Below are 21,429 nucleotides of genomic sequence, written 5' to 3'. Positions count from 1 at the left end.
ATGCAGAGTCCTCCTCGGTGACCAAAGGACTAATAAAATCTAAAGAGTGAAAGCTGAGCTGCTATACGGAGATGGGAACTTTTTTGTTGAGACAATATGAATAATATATGTCAAATTTTAAGTCTTCAGAAATACTTTGGATAAAAGAACATTAAGATCCAAGAACATTCCTTTCACATCAGTTGAATACTTGAAAATACATTGTGCTAAAATACTACAAAGATCTTCCAAATAACAGGAAGAAAAATCTTTCACATCACCTACTTCATATGTAAATTCTCCTAATATTTGCACATAAAATAGTGCTACTTATAATTAACGACTGAACCAATCTAAACCTTAAATTTATTCTTAAAAGGTGAGACATCAAAAAGGTCCATATCCTTTAAGGGAAGTAGGATCTTTGATATATATATATATTTTTTTTTTGATCCAACTGTCATTTACTCTGCAAACCTTGAACGAAGAACATTGCATTGATACTCTGGTATTTGAATACTATGAGCAGTACTGTCATAGTATTGCAGTTACACGAGGGGAGAAGAGGTGTGCTTATGGTGACTTGCAAACTGTTGTAGTTGCTATGTATTTCTGTTATGCTTGTGGGGTGTGGGGCTTTTTAATTATTTTTTTTAAGTTTTCAATTGGTTGTGAAGTGCTGAAGCAGCTGGACAAACTTTTAGCCTCTGCTTAGCTAAAAAAATAGATAGAGTACCACCTGAGGCTGTTAGCACAGTCTGCAGGCAGTGCCTTAAATAGTTGGAAATTATCTATATGCACACTTTCAAATTGAATCAGATTTGGAACAGCAGAGAAAATGTGTTTGCACAAGCAGTTGTGTTGTAATACTGCCTGCCTTAATTATTTAATTATCCTTTTATAGTAAGGAAGTTTCTGAAGGAGTGAACTACTTATCTTTTGTTATGTTTTTGGGTTGCTGTATAGTAAGTTAATTTTCTCATATCATTGAGTCAATGGAAAAATAAACATGTTTATCTTCGTATGAGCAAACAATATGAATGATGTATTTGCATGACAACAACAGGAATTCTACAGGAAATTCAAGGAGTTTATTAAAAACAAAGTTTATTCTTGAAAACAAAAACAAGCTTGCAAGRCTGGCTTTTAGTGGTAGAAATAGGTAGCAAATACATGATGTGCAATATAAATACTTAAAGTTCATGAGTGTTTTTTCTTAGACACAATGAACTTTTCCAAAATATTTTTCATGTTCCAATTACAAAAGCAGATTGAAATATGATGCAAAGTGGATAAAAATAGCAAGCTAATTAGGTGCTGTGTTGTAGTGTTGACAAGTTGATCGATCTGTTATAGCGGAAATGCCTTTGCTGTAATGCCCACTATGTAACTGCTTGTAATAAAACCATTTGATTTTTTTTTTTAAGTCTAAAAACAACCTCACCACCTTAAATACATGGAGACACTTGCATATTTTCCTTTGTCTACTCCCTGCTCATGCTTTGCCAGACACTTTCTTGCATGCTGGAAGAGCAGCCTTTGTAGCCAGGAGTCGTGTTGTTGGAGGCAGTGATGTTCAAGGATTGTATGTTTTCATGCATCTCACAGCTGGCTCCCTGTTCTGTTATTCTGCTGCTCCATGAGCATATTGCTTTCTTGCTATTTAGTAGCTTAATTATACAAGGTGAGGCCTGACTGAAGAAGTCGTGGTTAATTGGGATGCTTTTCCTTTTTATAAAACAGAGAAGAGAATTTCACTACTGTCCATGGTGATACAGATGTTTGCTCTATGCAAGTAGTTTCAAATACACACTAATATGCTAGTATGCTGAATAATAATAATTAATTTGACTCTTGTTTTCATCCACCTGTAAGACAAACAGAACTTGAGCACTTACTTCAGGTTAACTGATAACACTTTTGGTCACTGATTTACTCCAAAGCCTTGTACGTGTTCTTCTGTGGGAGTTCTGCCTTTTTAATAGTAATGCTGCTTTTGGAAAAAAACATACTGATCACTTTGTTTCACAAACAGTTTTAAAATGTCTGTGGGTAGTCATACAAACATGACCACCAGTTTTTAAATGTATGACTTTAATTACAAATGCAGTATTAGCCCTTCGTATGGATATTCTTCTGGACTAGTTGTGTTTTAATGCTGCGGTTGAGACAGTGCTTTGTTAGTTGTGGGGGTATCAGCTCAATTGTCTTGAAGCAAAGCTGTTATCTTCTTTAATGCATCTACTTGTTTTGCATTGCAAACGTTTATCAGTTAGAGATCTGTAGTTTATAAGTCTATATATTGCAATCACATATGTTGCTGCTTTGGCTCTTCTCATTGCCTGTTGGGCTATAAATATGAATAGTCATGTTGTCTTAATTCCCAGCCAATTTTCCTTTTTGTGCACTTTAACAGGCAGTGCCTTTTGGATTTCTTTATCACTTGTTTCATCCACTTGAAGATCAAAAATATTTTTTTACTGGATAACCAGATAGGCTTGCCCTTTCATAGGCATCACTGGTTCTTAGATGCATACTTGCAACTTTTATCTTTGTTAATTATCAGATGACTGTGCCCTACAAAGAAGCAAACTGTGATGTTTAAGTTCTGATTGCTACTTCTAGACTTCCCTGAAAAAGAGATTACTACTACTTCATGTGAACTTGGGTCTTGTCTCTGAGCATATTTTGCAATAGCTTTCATTTGGAAGCCCTTTGTGACAAGCCTTATGAAATTGGAAGGCAGTTACAGTGCAAATGCATAGCCTGATTATGAACCTTTCTGGAAGGATTAGGTGGAACCTGGTGCCAACATTGTTCAATTTCAAGCTACAAGCCTGATCAACTGAAATATTTTCCTGAGAGTGATATTTTTAAAATAAATTCTTTTTTACCCAGCGTGGTACATAAGGTGGGTTTTCTTTTCAGACCGGAAGATGTTTCTGATTTGTGTAAGTTACAATGGCATTCTCAATTGTTATTAAATAACTTGCAATATGAGGGAGGTAATTAATTGCTTGAAATTGGAATTCATCTATTTTATAAATGACCTTCAGAAGCAACTACGCTTAGAGCTTATAAGCAGGATGAAATGGCAGTTTTACCTCTTTTTCTTCAACACTTTCAGTCTACAGTTAGTTTAAAGACAGTAGTGGAAAAAGGATATGAACTAAAAGTATTCTGAGGGACTAAATAACTCCTAGCTAGGAATATATCAGGTAAAAATCAGGACTTTTTATAAACTGACTTTTTGCTATTTGCTGGATGATGTTCATAATGCACAGGATTTCTGAACTACTTGTGACTATAGTTCCATCTTCCTGAGGAAAACACTTCTTTTTTTTTTTTTTTTTTTTAAGCTAGGTGAATATCAGTCTAATCTAAAATATTTTGAAACTACTTTTTTCCTTTTTCAGATTGCTTTATGTTTCAGTGCACTTCCATTTTCTGAGTGCATTTTTTAGAAAAATACTATGGTCCAAGTAGTCTTAAAAACAAGTTCTTGTGCGCTAGTCAGAGACTTTGAGTTTCCCCCGTGTTTCTTATGCGACAAGTGGCAAAAAAAACTTGCACCAAAGAGAACTTAAAACATTGAGATTGTTTTTGGGAGGTAAGTTACAAAAGGGCATATAAAATAACATACAGCAAAGAAAGCTCAGCCCTTTTATAATGCATGGTATWTGATCAGTTGAACATTCTCTTGAACAATAGATGTCATTGAGATAAACAGTATCCATGTGGATAAGAGCTTCAGAGAAGATCAGACACTTTTAGAAACAATGAAATACTTCACTGTGACAATAATTAGTTTTCAGGAGTAATTTTTTTTTCTTGGAGACATTGAGAGTCTCTAATTTAAAGAGTAAGGAAGAAATTGACCTCTAAGACAAACTCTTCTGCTGATGTCCACTCTTGAAATTCTAGAAGTTATTTTGGAAAAGGGAAAACTGATTTGACCAATGAAGTTGATGTAGAAGGAGCTTTCTGAGTTAGTGGCAATATAAAAATGTTAAAGCATATTGTATGGAGACCAGAGCTAAATCAAATATGCTTAAAGAAAAATGGTTTGCCTTACTGAGAAGAGAGGGGGAAAAAAAAAAAGTTTAGTATTTCATTTGACCCCTAAAAGTGTTTCTCCTGCTCTATAAATTAAAGAGAAATAAGCATTTTGATATTTCCAGAACAAAGTCTTTGGGGTTTTGTTGTTGTTCTGAAATACTTGCATTTAAATTGTGAAACACTTCTTATTTTAAAAAATCATTTTTACCTGACTTTTATGACTATGTCTTCTTATAAAGCTTCATTTTTGGTGAATGAAACAGAAAAACTGTTTTGATTTACACTCTAAACAAGTAGGGAATCTTCTTTAGGAAAAAAAAAAAGTTGATTTGTTCTTAAGAACTTAAATAGATTTTTTTTTTTTTGAGTTAAATTACCCATGAAAGAAATTTAGGCAACTGGCTTACAAGAATAGACCTGAACTTAGCTATCTAGATTATTTCACAGGGCTACCGTTCTGACAGTGCTACCAGCCTGGCTGGTGAGCAGAAAAACAGAATGATTAAAGTCCTGGCAATCATAGCAATCTATACTACTACCTGGAAGAAAAAAAATAAGCTTGTTCCAGTGATTAGACTAATGTTTCACTTCTGTTTTGTTTAACTCTATCATCAATACACATTGCTCTCACATATCCCACTTGAAGAAACTACTGATCTTATTGCCCTGATCTTAATGTGAAGAAGAGGCAAAAAAAAAAAAAAAAAAAAAAAAAAAAACAAATCCACATAGATGGAATAAGGAATTATTCTGCCTTTTGAGAGCTATGCAAACCATTCTATGGTCAGCTGATTTCCTGTAATCAGTGGAATTTGAGAGTGTTTATAAACTTTCCAGCATTTTGGCCATTCAGTCTTCCAATTTCTATTGAGGACAGTTTCCATTTTTTCCATGGATTTTATTGCAAGATTGATAAGATCCAAAATAAGGGTAGTTGATTTTATCTTGAAGTAGAAGACTTTGGATTCCCTAAGCCTTCTTGGGAAGATTGTCTTCATTTGATATACTTTTGCTATAACTRTAAAGCTACCTTATTAAAGCAAAAATTCTTGACAACATATTTAGAAGTTTGTTTCACTTATGGTGACAATTAAAACCTACAGTAGCTATAGCAGTCAGTGCACTAACTGTTCAAAACCCCTTGGAAAGGGCTGAAATGGATAAGCATAACCAGGAAGAATAGAGTAATATATGGGCTTTGCTCAAATCTCTTAAACAAAAGCAATGTGTTAGCTAGTAAAGATCATTCGTTTCTGAACTTAAAGGTGACAGAGAGGTGAAGCAGATTTTGTAGACACAACCAGAATGCAGAATAAAGTTAAAGAAAAGAACTGGAGGGTTCTTCAGAATTCATCTAGTCATTTCCTCTCCCATCATTTTGGCTGGAGGGATTAAAGCATGATTTAAGCAGCTGAAGGGGGTAGAAGTTGAGAGGAACAGGATAGGAGTAGGCAAGAGTGAAGAAGTTGAACTACACTCTGACTTAACTAGGAGACCCTGTTTTATGTGACACTGTCATTCTGTCTCATCCCCTTCTTTGCCTCTTAAAATGTTATCTATCTCCTTAGTATTTTCCAGTGACAAGACTCTGAGTTGACATTCAAGCTAAAATTAGGAAGGCAGATTTCAATCCTTCTTTCTAAAGCTCAGATGTCTTTATAAAAAGTGCGGTACTTTACTTTTTTCCTCTCCATGTGGAGAAGGTTCTGAAACCTGTAGCTGGAGTTAGTTAATCCTGAATAAAAAGCCCACTGCTCTTCACAGACCTCATTAGAGGAATCTAATTTGATTTTAAGGATTGCATAATTTGGTATATTGTGAGTGTAATCTACTGTCTCAAGATGCAGTTGATTTTCTGGGATATATGACTTCATACATTCTGATAAATGTATTATGTACAAGGCATAAAGAACATTATGGTTAAAGAAAAAAATCACTGCAGAATGAGCATCTGTGACAGCTGCCAAAGGGATTATATTTTTATTAGACAAAAGTGACAGTAGATACCATATTTTGGAACAGACTTTGAAAAATCGTTGAGAAATTAGGGTTGAAATAATATTCTGGTTATGTATTTTGTATGCACACAGTCTGCTTCAGGAGCTGTAACACTAGCTTATTTTGTCATTTGCTAGATTTTGTGCTCTGTTCTCTTTGTGTTTCCTGTTGAAGCAAAATAGCTAAAACTGTCTTTATTGTAGGATAATAAAATTATMAGTTAAAAATGAAACTAGTCACATTTGTTCTAAAGCACCCAAAAGAATGGTTCATTAGGACCATTGGGAGAACAAGTTCTCCATGCTAATACAGGATTCTTTACTTAGACTCTGATGAGGTAATGCATGTGAAGTGTTATTACGGAGAAGAAATGTAGTTATTCAGTCAAAGTTTTCAGAAACAAAGTATCTTACTTCTCAGATCATTCCTGTAACTTAAAACTCTAAACTCTTATTTGGCTTCTTTACAGTGTCTAAATTGTGTCCTGTTTGTCACTGTCTCTGAATTTGGAGGTTGTGTGGATCTCCTAAGATATCTAACTATAATAATAATAAATAAAAAAAAAAAAAAAAGAGGTTGTTTTGTATGAGGGTAGTTTAAACTGATGCTAGCATCTTTTCATCAGTCTTTCAACAAATTGTGGATATTTAATTATACCTAGGTTAAATCATTCTCCTTGAAGTTCTTTTGGGTCAGGGACTTTGTAGAGTATCTTAAAGATGCAATGRCTGTCATCTAGTCTCCATCAAAAGGTCATGAGTTAGACTTATAACTCTCACTTTCCTGCTTTATTAGTACAGGAAGCATCACTGTAATGATTTCAGAATTGATCTTTATTAAATAAGGTAAGCAGAATTACGTAACTGTGCTCTTTCATCTGTAAACTATACAAAACCCATTATTTAAACATCAAAATGAGTTTATATTCTCATAGGAAATATGTGAACTTTATTTTGTTCCCCCGCCCCCCTCCCCCCGGTCAATTTTCACAGCAACATGGTACTTTCAGTCAGTGTTTCCTCTTTAGGGTATCAGATCGAGAAACTTAGTATGTAGTTCCTAATTTGGATATATTCTTCCTTTATGTCCCTAACTGCTCAGTGCATTATTCTCATCTTTCAAACATAAATAGAGCCATCTCTTTTTTTTTCATTTTTTGGTTCCTAAAATATCTAGGAGAAGATACAGACTACATGGCTGAAATACAGCTTTCTATTAATATCTTTGCTGTGCRACATATAATGAATGCCACACTTACCTACTTCCTTATGTATGAGTTATTTGGAATTGATATGTTCTCTGTATGACGTTGTACATACTGGTCTACAAGATAAAGAGGAAATAAATACTCCACTTCAAAAGGGATCATTTCAGAAAGTTCTTAGGGGGGCAGGTTTAGCTCAGTTGGTTAGAGCATGGTGCTGCTAATGCCAAGGTCACGGGTTCAGTCCCCGTACAGGCTATGCTGAGGGTTGGACTAGATGATCTCCAGAGGTCCCTTCCAACCTTACCATTCTATGATGTGGTATCTATCAAATGAAACTGGCTGCTGTAACCTGAAGATAAGTAGTAGTATGTTACTACGGATGTGAATGGCTGATGCAAAAGCTGATCCTGTTGATTTCAAGACAGAACTCCCACTGCCTTCAATAAAGCCAGGATTTCCCCCTGAAACTTAATTAAAAGTTACCTAAGGAGCTAATCAAAACACCATGCTAAAGTTACGTTGTGCAATATGTAGAAATAAATGCCCTTATCCGTGAAGAGGGAACTTATATAGCATAAAGCAATTGAGATGGATAAAATACATGGTTAGGTCATGTTTATTTTGTGTGTGACTCAGTGCGCTTTCCATCTGCAAGTAATAAGGTGCTTACAGTCAGTGCATGCTAATGTGAGTAGGATTTAAAAGTTTTTTGTTGTTGTTGTTGATTGGTTTTTTTTAGAAATRTTTTCTTTCCCAGCATAAAGCACAATTATCAGCTTAGGGGGGACACCCTAATTTACTGTTGAAGGGGCAATTCCCCAGTCAGTTGCTTTGTAATCATGATGTTAGGGTAGCTTACTGTTGATTAGGGTGGGCAATGCTGGTTTTATAATAGATAGTGCAAGCCCATCCAGTTCCTACCAGAGACTTGCACTTGTATCAAACAAAGGTGAAATTGTAGTCCCACTGTAGTTGATAGCAAAATTTGATTTCAGTAATTTTGCACCCGGATGAATCCAATAGGATTTAATTCTGTAATTAAAGCTAAATATATTCATCTGTCTTCATACTGGCACTTAGTGCAGTAATATTCTTGAGGAATTTAATTTTTGTCTTTAAGCTTCACTGTATTTAAAAATGCAAAACTAATCCCTGACAATTCTGGAGGTTAAAAAAAAATAAAAAAATAAAATTTTAATAGATATGCACAGAAAAGTGTGTATGTATAGGTCACAAATAGTTGATGCTAGCTTTGCACTGGAATAGCCCAGAACAGCATGCTAGAACCTGTTCCAGGTATCAGCTGAGCTGCAGTCCCTCCCTAGCCTATATTAGGTTTTCAGTATCTCTTTCCAGCATCTCTTTCATGCAAATTGATCTCTATATATTACTGTAATTATAGATACATGAATGGCAAGTAATTCAGGTAGAAGCCCTTAGGTATGTGGCTCTGTGGAGCACAGTACAACGTTGACGTTGGTGGCTCATGATTAGGGTCCATGGATAAGGCTGTAGTACCTGAACACCAAGGACTACACTGTGTGTAGTGTGTATGTTCCCACTGAGCATACACAAATAAATACTATAGAAAGGACATCAATTCTATGTCACTGTGACTTCAATCTGCAATTAAAAAGTTGTAGATCCTTGTGTTTTTGCTCAGCTCCTGTGGGTTCAATGGAGGGGATCAATGCAGGATCCGTATGAGATCAAGAAACAGCATTTTTATGGAATTCTGTGCAAGTCTTTTCAGGTAGCTGCTGCCACACTTACTTCTGGGCACAGCAAAAAAATCTGCAGAAACTCCAAGTGCTTTTTACATCGTGTAAAACAAAAGATATAAAACAGAGGTTGAGGCATATGATGTCTCCAGCAGCAACACAGCTTTTTTTGCCTGGTCTGTTATTTCCAAAAATGCACACACTGAGATTGGGGGAGGGGGAGATAAAATTGTTAAAAACTGCTCTTCTGTTGCTCTGCTTCCCTTTTTTCCTTCTGCTTGGCAACCTCCACACCTGCTGTTCTGACTACTAAAAATTGTCCTTTCTTTTGTCCCAAGAGTGTTGCTGCCTCAAAGAAGAGAATAAAGGGTTCACACTCATCTTTTTCTTGTTCTTCTGCCTTGTAACTTTCAAAATGAAGTTCTTGTTAACAATTTAATGTTCTTGGGGTTCCAAAATTTAGTTTTTTGATTAGAACAGCTATGACCTAGCATGATTGCAGTGATACAGGCACTTAAAGCTCATAAAACTGGCTTTTAAAGTATTCCTTAATGTGTGGCAGTCAAAAAGTCAGTTGCCTGCTGCAGTGTAAAGCTGGCACAATTTAGCAGGAATGAGTCGAAGGAACGGGTGAAAGAAAACTCCTCCCCTCTTCTGCCGTGTGGTTTTCTTCTCCCCAACATTTGTTGATTCAAGGCTCCCACACAGTCCCCCTTTTCCTTAGCTGATGCAGTAACAGCTCCCTATGCCGTCTCAGTAAGCTTTAAAAACTGCTTTCGTATGTGATGTTACCAGGAGGAATATATGGAATATTTGGATGTACCATCACTGATAATCTTAAGGAAAAAGGCTAGTCCTTTCTCACTGAATTCTGACAAGTATGTTCCATTATTTTCATTAATGAAAGGGGTAGGCAAGTCTTGACTGAAATGTTTTCAAAATTCAAAGTTATTTGACTCCAAGAGAAGACTAATGGCCGGTTTCCGATTTCAAAAGTGAAAAAGGCTTGCCCTTCGAATGAATTCTTACAAAAACTACTCCGTCCCAAAAACAACACATACATACACACTCCAATAGATTAAGTGCAGAATTTTGACAGTTGACCCCAGGCAACCATGTGGGCTATTTTATTTCTCAAAGCCATATTCCTGCCAGCATTAAGGGTATACCAACAGTACCATGTAGTATAGAGATAGCTAAACTGCTTCTAAATGAACCTAAATACTGGAAGCCACCCACCCTTCTCCCTAGGGTAGATGAGCCTGCACAGAGCTCTGAGCTCTGTCCACAGCTAGGATGCTGACCTAGCCTGCAGTGTATTGTTGATATTTTCCTTATGAGGGCTGGAGTAATTCTGGCAAAATACTTGTAATGTGGACCCATCTATGCCAGATAAACTCATTCTCCTATGCCAATGCAACATGTATACTCACAAGAAAAAAAAAGTATTTTTGCTAGTTTAACTGTAGCTGGCAGGTTCTTCCAGCACAGTAACATTAATCGGGAGGTGCACCCTTTCCTGACAGAGCCAAATGTCCCCAGCAATTTTAGGTAATTTTCCCATTATGAAGCATTCTTTTCTTAAAATAAATTAAATAACACTGTAACATCTTTGAGCAGGAATGCCACTTTCCACTTCAGTACTTGCAGGCAGGAAAGCCATTTGACAGCCTTTTGGAAACACTAGGTGTACTGCTGTAAGATGTGGATGGCATACTTAAGGTGATAACTTTGTATGAGTTGGTGCTTGGTAGGTAGGCAAAGCTTAAGTATGACTTGCTGTCCATACAGGAATTTGTATACATAAATAAGTAATACATGCTAACACAAAAAAAAAAATCTGGGTTTTTTTTTCCCCTTCCTCCCTCCTACAATGAAGGGAAAGTCTGATATAGTCTGATATATGTGGGTAACTGYGCTTGCAAGTGTAGTGGTATTAACTGCTCATTTAAATAAAAATTAAAATACATGATTCCAGGATCCAGACAAAAYCTAAACAACTTTTTCTCTTTTCATCTTTGACTCAAGATTTCTATACTTCTTAAGTTTCTTTTTTTTAATTAGAGTGTAAAGAAATGGAACAGCATTCATATTTTTAAAAGCAAGTATCCTTTCTACAGTTGGTAGAAGGAATGAAAGGTTTCCCTGAGAATTCTGAATCCCTTTGAATTTGACATTTTTTAACTTTAACTTTTGCTCAATGTTGCTCAGTATTGAACATAATGATTTTTTTAAATTGTTTTCAAATCCATATTAACAGAAAATTAGAAACTAGTCTGTTTAGATATACATAATGATTAAAAATGTTCAAGAACATTCAGGCAAAAAAAAATTAGATGTCAACAGATTTTTCACAGAGAGCTTTATTTTTTGGAAGGAAAATACACTAGCCAGCTTCACTGTCATGTGTATATATACATGCTCTCTGGCTCTAGAGCAATACAGTAATATATAGATGAGCAATATTTTTCTATGACTATTAGACTTGAGGTTTTAACTTGTCTGCAGTAAAAGCTGTAGTCTTACCTTCATAACTTCCTTTAAATTCTCAATAATCTCTTTGAAATTATGTGAAATACTGTTCCCACTGGTGGAATGCATATTATTAATTTGAAAGTTGGAATAGTGTAATATTTTAAAATAAAATGTATTTACTCTGGATCTTTACTGAATGTAGTTCAAAACACAAGCTTAAGCTTCCCTAGAGAAGAGCTCTGCATTTTTTAAAAAGCTGAAATAATATCTTGATTAACAGTAGAGGTTTATAAACGTTTTCAGATGAATCCTGTCCTGCTCTCAAGCTCCTTTAGAAACTTACTACAAAACTGCGTATGTCTCCATATCGTGTCTGCCTCACGGGAGACCAAGGTCATTCATGACTTCAGAGTCAAAATTGTGTTGTTTTAGATCACTTYTGTTCTATGAATAGGCAAGGTGTGACTATTCTTCTTGTTAGATTGATTTATTTATTCAGTTAATGAAGCAGTCGGAATAACCAGCCATGAGAGTTGAAACTAGCAGCTAGTTGCCCAAAATAACTCAGCAGCTTTGTCTGACTCTAGAATCTAGATATTTATCTGAACTGAAGTTTGTATTCAGAAGATTGGTTTAGTTCATTGAAAATAAGGATTCTGGATGACCATAGTAAGTCTTTGTCAGGTATCTATGCCTATGCTGATGATAAATGAGAATGTACACATATTTCAATCTTTTTAAAAAACTAGGTGCAGTTCAGAGGATTAAGAGGGCTTGCAGAAGGAATTTTGCAGAGACAACCAAAATGAAAAAGTTGCCAGTATCTTGTAGCTGAAGTTAATTATTGACATTAGTAAATCATCACAACAACCATTTTGATATTATTTTTACACAGCTGACCATCTCCAAGAAGTAATTTAGGTGTTTTTTTCCCCCAAATGAGATCTAATGTTTACAGTGAACGGCCAGTTATTTGGCAAACAAAAATCCTACATTTTCTGACCTTTGTCGGTTATAAATGTAGTAAATATTTATCCTACTAACTATAATAACTATAATGAATGGCACCAAGAAATTAATCACCTAAACTTTATCTGTAGTACTGCAATCGTAACAGTCTGTGTGTAGATGTACCTTTCTCAGTATAAAAGTGGCACAGTATCATATCTTTTGATTATCATTATGAGAATTAACAGAAGCTGTATGGCTCCTTACAATTTTGCAGTGTTATAATTTTATTTATCTTGGAAGAATTGGTAGCTATTTAGGACCTTCTGGACAAAATACAGAATTATATCATAACCTTACCAAAAATTGTGGAGCCAGAAGTAAGAGGAGGTATAGAAAATACATTCTTAAAGGAAGGATTATAAGACCTGGAAGTTGTTAGTCTAAGAAAAGACTGAAGATATGATAGCACTTTCTGTATGTATTGATTAAGGCTGACARAGAGAGATGTAACTGATGTATCTGCAGGCAAATGGTTCTCCAGCTCTGTTGAGGATATGATGGGCTTGAGTTGTGGCAAGGGAACTACAAGTTAGATGTGACATTGGAGAAACACTGGAAGTGGATTGCCCAAGGAGGCTGAAAAAAAATCTCCAGTAAAGAAGATTCTGAGAACTTCTGCTGAGAATGGTTTAGATGTATCCTATGATAGAAAGATGGATTAGATGGTTTCTTGTATCCTCATTAGCCTATTCTTCTGTTATTCTGTGCAGAGAACTAACTTCAGAGAGTGCTGATGTATTTAATAAGTTCTCTTGTTCTTTCAATAACAAAAAATGCAAAATGTGTAACGTCTCTCAAATATTTCTCTTCCAAACATAGCTTTTCTTTTTCTTCAAAGTAAAGGAAAAATTATTTCTACATAAAATCTCCTTGCCTCAAAGAATGGCAGATTTTCTTTCCAGTGATTCACTGATTCCCTTCTAGAAAACAGCTAGATAAAGCCATAAGGGTAACCAAAGTAGTGTACATAGCAGCAAAGTAAGAGCTAAAGTGTCACAATGTGTGACTAAAAAGCAAAATACGTGATGAGATGCATAGAATTGATCATTCCCTCATCACTATGTACTTCAGGTGTAAGTTAAAGGCAAACAAGTTCAGTTTCTGTAGTGGTGAGGAGATTAGAAGCTATARCACAACCAAAGACCTGGTTAGTARAAGCAGAAAGCTACTCACCTGTTGTGTCTCACTTTAATGTCTGTTCTCCCTGATCACATCATCACAGCAGCATTCTTCTGAATTTTTCATCATTACATCATCTTTTGAATCATTCATCATCACATCTCCTATTCCTAACATAATTCCTTACATATTTCTAATATAAGCCTTATTCCATGACGAGGTAGTAAAGCACTTCTAAAAAGCTAAGCAAGGACCATTATTTCCATTTCGCATTAGAGATGTTGAAACACGGGGCAGAGGGGACCCTTCTATAGACAGCTGGAAGTAGCCTCACGATCACAGGCCCTGGTTCTCCTGGGGGACTTCAACCACCCTGACATCTGCTGCAAGGACTACACAGCAAGGCACAAACAATCCAGGAGGCTCCTGCAGTGCATTGATGATAACTTCTTATCACAAATGGTAGAGGAGCCTATGAGGAAGGGTATCCTGCTGGATCTTCTCCTTACCAACAGAGAGGGACTGATGAGAGATGTGAAGGTTGGGGGCAGCCTTGGCTGCAGTGACCATGAGGTGGTGGAGTTCAGGATCAGTTCAGGACTGGAAGAAAGCCAATGTCTCCAGTCTTCAAAAGGGGCAAGAAGGAAGACCCAGGCAACTCCAGGCCAGTCAACCTCGCCTCCATCCCTGGAAAGGTGATGAACAGCTCATTCTGGATGTCATCTCCAAGCATATGGAGGAAAAGAAGGTGATCAGGAGTACTCAGCATGGATTCACCCAGGGGAAATCCTGCTTAACCAATCTGATGATAGCCTTCTATGATGGAATGACTAGCTGGGTAAATGGGGGAAGAGCAGTGGATGTTGTGTACCTTCACTTCAGCAAGCGTTTTCTGACACTGTCTCCCATAACATCCTCCTAGATAAGCTCAGGGAGTGTGGATTAGATGACTGGACAGTTAGGTGGATTGAGAACCGACTGAAAGGCAGAGCTCAGAGGGTCGTCATCAGTGGCATCAGTGGGAGTCCAGTTGGAGGCCTGTGGCTAGTGGAGTCCCCCAGGGCTCAGTACTGGGTCCCTCCTTATCAGCTTTTTCATCAATGACCTGGATGAGGGGACAGAGTGCCTCCTCAGCATGTTTGCTGATGCTACCAAGCTGGGGGTAGTGGCTGATACACCAGAGGGCTGTGCTGCCCTTCAGAGAGACCTGGACAGGCTGGAGAGCTGGGTGGAGAGGAACCTCATGAGGTTCAACAAGGGCAAGTGCAGAGTCCTGCACCTAGGGAAAAATAACCCTAGGCACCAGTGCAAGCTGGGGGCTGACCTTCTGGGGAGCAGCTCTGCAGAGAAGGACCTGGGAGTGCTGGTGGATGACAAGTGGACTATGAGGCAAAAATATGCTCTTGTGGCCAAGAAAGCCAACAGTATCCTGGGGTGCATTAGGAAGAGTGTTGCCATCAGGTGGAGGGAGGTGATCCTGCCCCTCTACTCAGCCCTGGGGAGGCCTCATCTGCAGTACTGCATCCAGTTCTGGGCTCCCCAATACAAGAGAGACATGGAGGTACTGGAGAGAGTCCAGCGTAAGGCTGCAAAGATGATCAGAGGGCTGGAGCATCTGCCACATGAGGAACGGCTGCGAGAGCCGGGCCTGTTTAGCCTGGGGAAGAGAAGACTGAGAGGAGATCTTATCAATGTGTATAAGTACCTGAAAGGAGGGTGTCAAGGGGATGGGGACAAACTCTTATCAGTTGTCCTGTGCGACAGGACAAGAGGCAATGGGCGTGAACTGAAACACAGGAAGTTCCGCCTGAACATGAGGGGGAATTTCTTCCCTGTGAGAGTGACAGAGCCCTGGAGCAGGTTGGCCAGAGAGGTTGTGGAGTCTCCTTCTCTGAAGATCTTCAAGGCCTGCCTGGATGCAACCCTGTCTAACATGCTGTAGGTGAYCCTGCTTGAGCAGGGAGGTTGGACTAGGTGATCTCCGGAGGTCCCTTCCAACCTTACTGATTCTGTGATTCTATGAACCTCCCATGCTGTGATTCCTCAACTATTTTTTTTAGCCTGATTTATGATGATGTGGTTGCACAGATACGTATGATTGCTAGCAGAGGAAGGAGGTATTGTGAGGTTGGAAATGGATGGTCAAGGGATATGGAAAAGGATTCTCCTTCCCATACAGAGACTGCAAATGAGCTTAAAATGCTGGAGGAAATACTTTAAGGAAAGGAAGAAAACCTGTTCTCTTAGCTTCCAGGCCCTTCATCTTCTCCACTGGATTTGTCGTGTTGTTCATAAAGAAAAAACGACTTTCCTCTTTCCTTCAAATATAATTTTTTCTAATTTTCAAGCCCCTGGTGAGTTTTGATTAATATTAATGATAACAAATTATTCAGCTATGTCACTGCTAATTACCATGTCCCTATCTTGTTTCAGTTTTGTTGGCCTAGCATTTGGAAGTATTTTGTGTGATTTAAGTACTTCCTGCTACTGTGCCACCTGTTTTTCTGCCTATCAGTTCCTCCTGGCTGATTCAGTTCTAGATAGCTCAGAGATATCGTCAGTGACAACTGTGGTGGTGTTAATTGGACAACAGCATTCTTAGGGAGAAAATAGAAAGTCAAGTAGTGAATAGCTAGTTATATCTCTCTCTTCCTATGAATGGTTGTAATCTGTTTAATGATCACTGAATCAGTAGTTATAAAAGTTATAAGAGCATCTCCATATCATCACAAATATATATGTGTGTATATATCTGTACACACACATATGTGTTTCCTGGCTCTGATCTTGCAAGCTGGCACATAATAAAACACAAGCATCACAGGACTTGGATTAAAATTCCAAGTTCATTGTTGCCAGTTCTATTGAACATAATTCAATAAATTTTTCCTTCTCCTCCCTGAAAAGCTTCTAGATTTCTATATACAGTAGTGATTAAAAAATTACCAATAAGACTCTACTTTAAAAAGAGGCATCTTTTTTCCAGTCCGATTCAGTCGTTCGTGATTGATAATGCTACATTGTTTTCTCACTATGCTTTCCTGGTCGAATTGGTGCTACTAAGTAAAATATTTTACAGAAGTCTACTGTGGTAATATCTCGTTAAACAACCTTCATCAACAACAGTGTCAAGAGAGATGAAATTTACTTTCCATAAGCCCACGTTGATATGCATCAATTATATTATTCTATTTAATTCTTTATTAATTGAATTCTATATTAACCATTCCATTAACACTCTCTAGATCTGTTTCAGGCTCACAAGCTTGTAATTACCTGGATTATCCCATTTACTGCTAAAAATGTCATTAGTTTTCTTCAAGTGCTCTGAAAGCTGCCATAGTTTCACCCCCAAATAACTGAAAAAAGAATGTATATGCTCCCCAACGAGCTCTTCTAAAATAACTGTGTGCAAATTATACAGAATTCCAGATTTAAAATTATGAATGTTAGTATCAGTTCATTAATGTCCTGCTAAATTATTGTTGAAATGGAAATATTTAAGTCTCAGCTATACCAAGCATCTGTCTCTTTGCAGATGCACAACAGAAGTGCTTATTGATTGATTCTCTTTTTCATGAACTACTACTGAAGCTAATATTTCCCTATAGTAATGGATCACTCTCAGAATTTCTGCAGCTTTGGTTTACCTAGAGCAAAAAAAGTCTTACTCATTTTATTCTAAACAATATTGGCAATACTTGGCTCTTTTTATCTGTTTGCTTTCTTGATTAAACTTGTAAAGTCTTAACCTCTTGCTTATATTCAGTAGTTTTCTTTCTTTTTTCCCTTTAATGCAATTTTATCTCTAAATCTACTTAATATTTGAAGTGTTATTCCCTCTGAAAAAAAAGAGTGACTTCTTTTGATTGGTGCTCAGTCAAATATTCCTAATCTGTTCCTAGGTGACATTCATAGTTTTCTGTACAATTATTTTTTCTTCCGAGTGTTTTGGTACCTAATTTTTTTCCCCTTAGATGAACTGACTTGTTGTAAACCTACAAATATTATAGCGGTTTGGACTTCACTCATGTTTGCAGATAACAAATGTAATTTATCATAATTTCTTGTACAAAAGTTACCACTAATTTTTAGCTTTGTGATCTGCTTGTCTTCATCTGCTAAGATGATTTGTTACAGAATCTGCTTGTGCTGGACACAGCATTTCTTGTTAGTGAACAATCTGTTGTCTATAAAAGTTTTGTAGGTAGCATTATGTCTTCCCACATATGTCCAACATGTGCCCACACATGTTGCTCAGAATTTAGTTATTCATGATAATACTATTTTTTCTTTTCCCTCTTTATTAAATAAAGGTGCAATCGTCTTGGGGTTTTAATTGATTCAGTAGCCTACAGTAGTCACCAATTAGTAAACTATATATTTATCTGTTATAGCACTGATTTTAGAAGCATTTGGCATCATTTTGCTCTTGAGCTGTCAGTGTCTTAGAAACAAACTGTAATTTTTGATACAAATTGCCATTTTTCTTTATTTTTTCTATGTTGCTCCTTTATAAACACTGTAAGTTGTTGTTGTTGTTTTTTAACAATCCAAGAATGTGACTCACCGCTGCCAGCCTCCACTGTACCAGCTAGATGGAATTTATTCTTCTAAATGAGCAATTCCAGACTTTCTGGTTTATAGCCAAAGCTCCCAGGATTGCTATGCAGGCTATTAAAATACCTCTTTATTATCCTCTGCTGTCAATGTGAGTTTAGGATGCTAAAGAGCTTATACTTCCATTGTTAGTCTGTGTAGCAATGACAACAGGATAAGGTATCAAGACATTGCTGTTGATGTTGATGACAATGTTTGTATTGGGACAGAACCTCTGCTACACTTACAGAACATACAGCTGGTGAAGTTGAATCAATGTGCATATAAGGAACATTTTGAATCGCCCAGCTGTGGAGCTGTTCTGCAAAAAAATAGGATAGCCTTTTTATGACTATTGCCAGCCAAACTATGAGGAAGCCAGATGAGGAAGTGGACAGAGGAAGCAGATGGCAGCATATAAGTATGCATTGCRTCTCACCCTCATTTCCAGGAGCATAAGAAATAAGAGTAATGCCACAAAATGCTTTGATTCAAATGGAAAAAAAAATTTTTTTGAGATGTTTCCAACAAGCTTAGTTACTCAACCCACTTTCTGAACGACTGCACCCTCTAATGGGGTAAAAGAGTGATTTTCAAAGCAAACTTATTTTTGTTTTGCTTGTATTCTTACAGTTCTTACAGGCATAATACAGCAGCCCATTCCAGTTAACAATAAAACAAGCATACTTTTACCGAGTTTAGATTACAGGGAAAGTGTGAATATCCAAGAACTTCATATAATTCATCTCTGCTCATTGTTAATGAAAGGTGTGTAAATAGCGGTTTACATTCATGGTGAAATAAAAAGGAATTTTAACAAAATCCTCAAAAGGAGAATTTATTTTGCTTCTAAAACCCAGTCCAGAAAAAGTATATTTTTTTCTTATTATTTGAAGTAGTTTCTGCTTTCCAGAGCTTTGTGTAGAAGCAAAACTTTGAACAAATGAAGGTGAGATGAAACAGACATTTAAACATGATGTCATGTCTTGTCCAACAGGTAATTTTCTAATGGACCAATGAAAGCCAACGATGACAAGTTGTGGTCAACAGTCCTTGAACGTGCTGATGGTTCTGCTTTCATTACTGTTGTCAGCAGGTAACTTTTTTGCCAAAAATTTACGTTTCAGTGACGTGCATCACAGGGAAAAAGTGACAATCCTGTATTACTTCAAAACTAACAAGAACACTTCATTGTTCATTGAGTAGTAAATAAAAAAACAGCTATGCATTTAGTAATTGGAAGCTGGAATTTGAAATGCAATTCAAAATTCAATTTAAGAAGGCAAAAATAATAGGACACTGACAAGAAAAAGCAAACTGAAATTTTAAGACACAAAGATACTATTTTGATATTCTAGTCTGCACCACTATACAGTCCAACCATTTTGCTAAATGGTTATCTGTTGAAAACAGAGCAAAAGACCCTCTGTTGAAAACAGACCAAGTAGGGTTCCAAATGTATATTTTTGTACATGCATGTAGGAGTATGTGAGCATATGAAGGACTGAACTTGGAACTTCAACTGTTCTTGTAATAAATGCATGTCAGATTTGATGCAAGTTGTCTTACATATACGTAAAGAAAAATGCATGACATCATGTTACACAAATAGGATGTCATTTTCCTGATCAGTATTATTCTATGTAAATGTACAATTTTACCTGAAGAATTCACTGGACTAGGGAGTGAGTCCAGGGTTTTTCCCTCTAGGTGTTTGCTAGATCTGCCCTGAATGTTTGCTATTAGTGCACAGAAAGGATTTGTACTGAAATCTGTCAGCTGTTATATTGAGAATTAATGGAGCCCTATGATTATTAGTTGCATTTTTTTCTTTGGGAAATATCTATGACATTAAGGTTTTCTGTAATGATGGAATAATTTTATTTAAGAAAATTAAAGGTATCTCAGTCCAAATAATTTGGTCCTAGGAATTTTAAACTTCTAGCACAACCTCTTGTACCTTCCGTTCCTGAGCTGTTTTTAATTCAAAGAGATGTTTTTTATCCACCATTGTTTCTTATTCATATCCCCAAATATTATACTTAAAACTTTATGGAACATTGTATATCTTTATGCTCCAGTAACAATTGTTACTGTAGTGTCTGTGTCATCCTTCAAACACTCAATATGGTATCCTTATTTATTAAGTCAAGTGTGCATTTTGTTGCCCACAGTCTTGTTAATCATTTGCAAGCATTCTAGTTGATTTTTACTATTGACAGTTCATTTTCTAGCTGTGATTGATGCAGTCCTTCTGTTAATAGTATAATACTACCAACTTGACCACTGCTCTGCCTAATCTTAAAACGTTCTCTTGCTTTACAGTCCTTCCATTGATATCCCTACGTATGGTGCTGCATCCCTAGTTATGTAACTACCCTTCTCCTGTGTTCTAGAATCAGGGATGGGGTTTACAGCAGCCTATTAATCATTTTTCAGGATAAAATCTTTTCAGAAAGCTGTTTCCCTGGTACATAAATAAAGCCAGTTATTCAAGAAGAATTTGGTGTACATAGCCCAGAAATCAAACAGCTCAAAACTTTTCCAGCAGCTCCAGTCTTTCTGTTCATTTTTATTATGTCTTCAACCCCTCACCATTCTTTTTAGGGAAGTTCTAGTAGATGCCTCCTGAGATTCCACCTCTGCAAGCATTTTCCTCAAGATAATATAACTGTCTCTGTTCTAACTGAATGGGACACTAGTATTAAACTGTATGTGCAAATAGAAGTAGTCAGCCACTGGTATATATACACTTATTCCCTCAGAACCAAGCAAACAGCAATTGTTCTGACTTGTTTTTCTTCTAAGGAGAAGAAATATGCTGCCTCTAAAGTACAGCTTCTTTATTTGAAACTAATTACATAGAGTTTTTAARTTGTTTGTCTGTAAATGCCAGAAACTTGTCTTTGTAAATGTGTGCCGCCTTCTCGCTGATCTTCAGTTATTTGTATTCTATTATCTGACATTCRTTTACTACATGTAGAGTGCAGGCTTAATCTGGACGCATCAGAAGCCTTTCATGCCAGCCTAACTCTGCTTCTTGGGGAGTTTTATTACTGATATCTGTAGGCATGAGTTTAGACCTTTGTTAACTTATACCCACATTTTACAAGATTTGAATGAAATTCATTATATATTATTTTGGAGCCAGCATAAATATAAAATATGTGTCCAAGATGCATCAGCTTCCATAGAGGAAAACTATTGGCTTTATGCAGTGAGAATGGCAGAACTAAAGGATACTGCTCTTTTTGAAATAAT

General features: G+C 36.7%; 1 protein-coding gene across 1 annotated transcript in view; it reads left to right on the top strand.

Moving 5' to 3' along the window:
• SHISAL1 (shisa like 1) overlaps positions 1 to 21,429 on the top strand; it is a 91,054-nt gene that overhangs the window by 49,438 nt on the left and 20,187 nt on the right. Inside the window, exon 2 of the mRNA XM_085324432.1 lies at positions 19,166 to 19,264. Within this exon, the coding sequence (XP_085180558.1) occupies positions 19,198 to 19,264 (67 nt within the window). The 5' untranslated portion in view covers positions 19,166 to 19,197. The remainder of the gene's footprint in view (positions 1 to 19,165; positions 19,265 to 21,429) is intronic.

This window comes from Rhea americana, unplaced genomic scaffold (assembly GCF_003343005.1).
Source record: "Rhea americana isolate MKP2758 unplaced genomic scaffold, rheAme1 scaffold_91, whole genome shotgun sequence".
Lineage (NCBI taxonomy): Eukaryota > Metazoa > Chordata > Aves > Rheiformes > Rheidae > Rhea > Rhea americana.
This window is presented reverse-complemented; position numbering and strand designations above follow the sequence as displayed.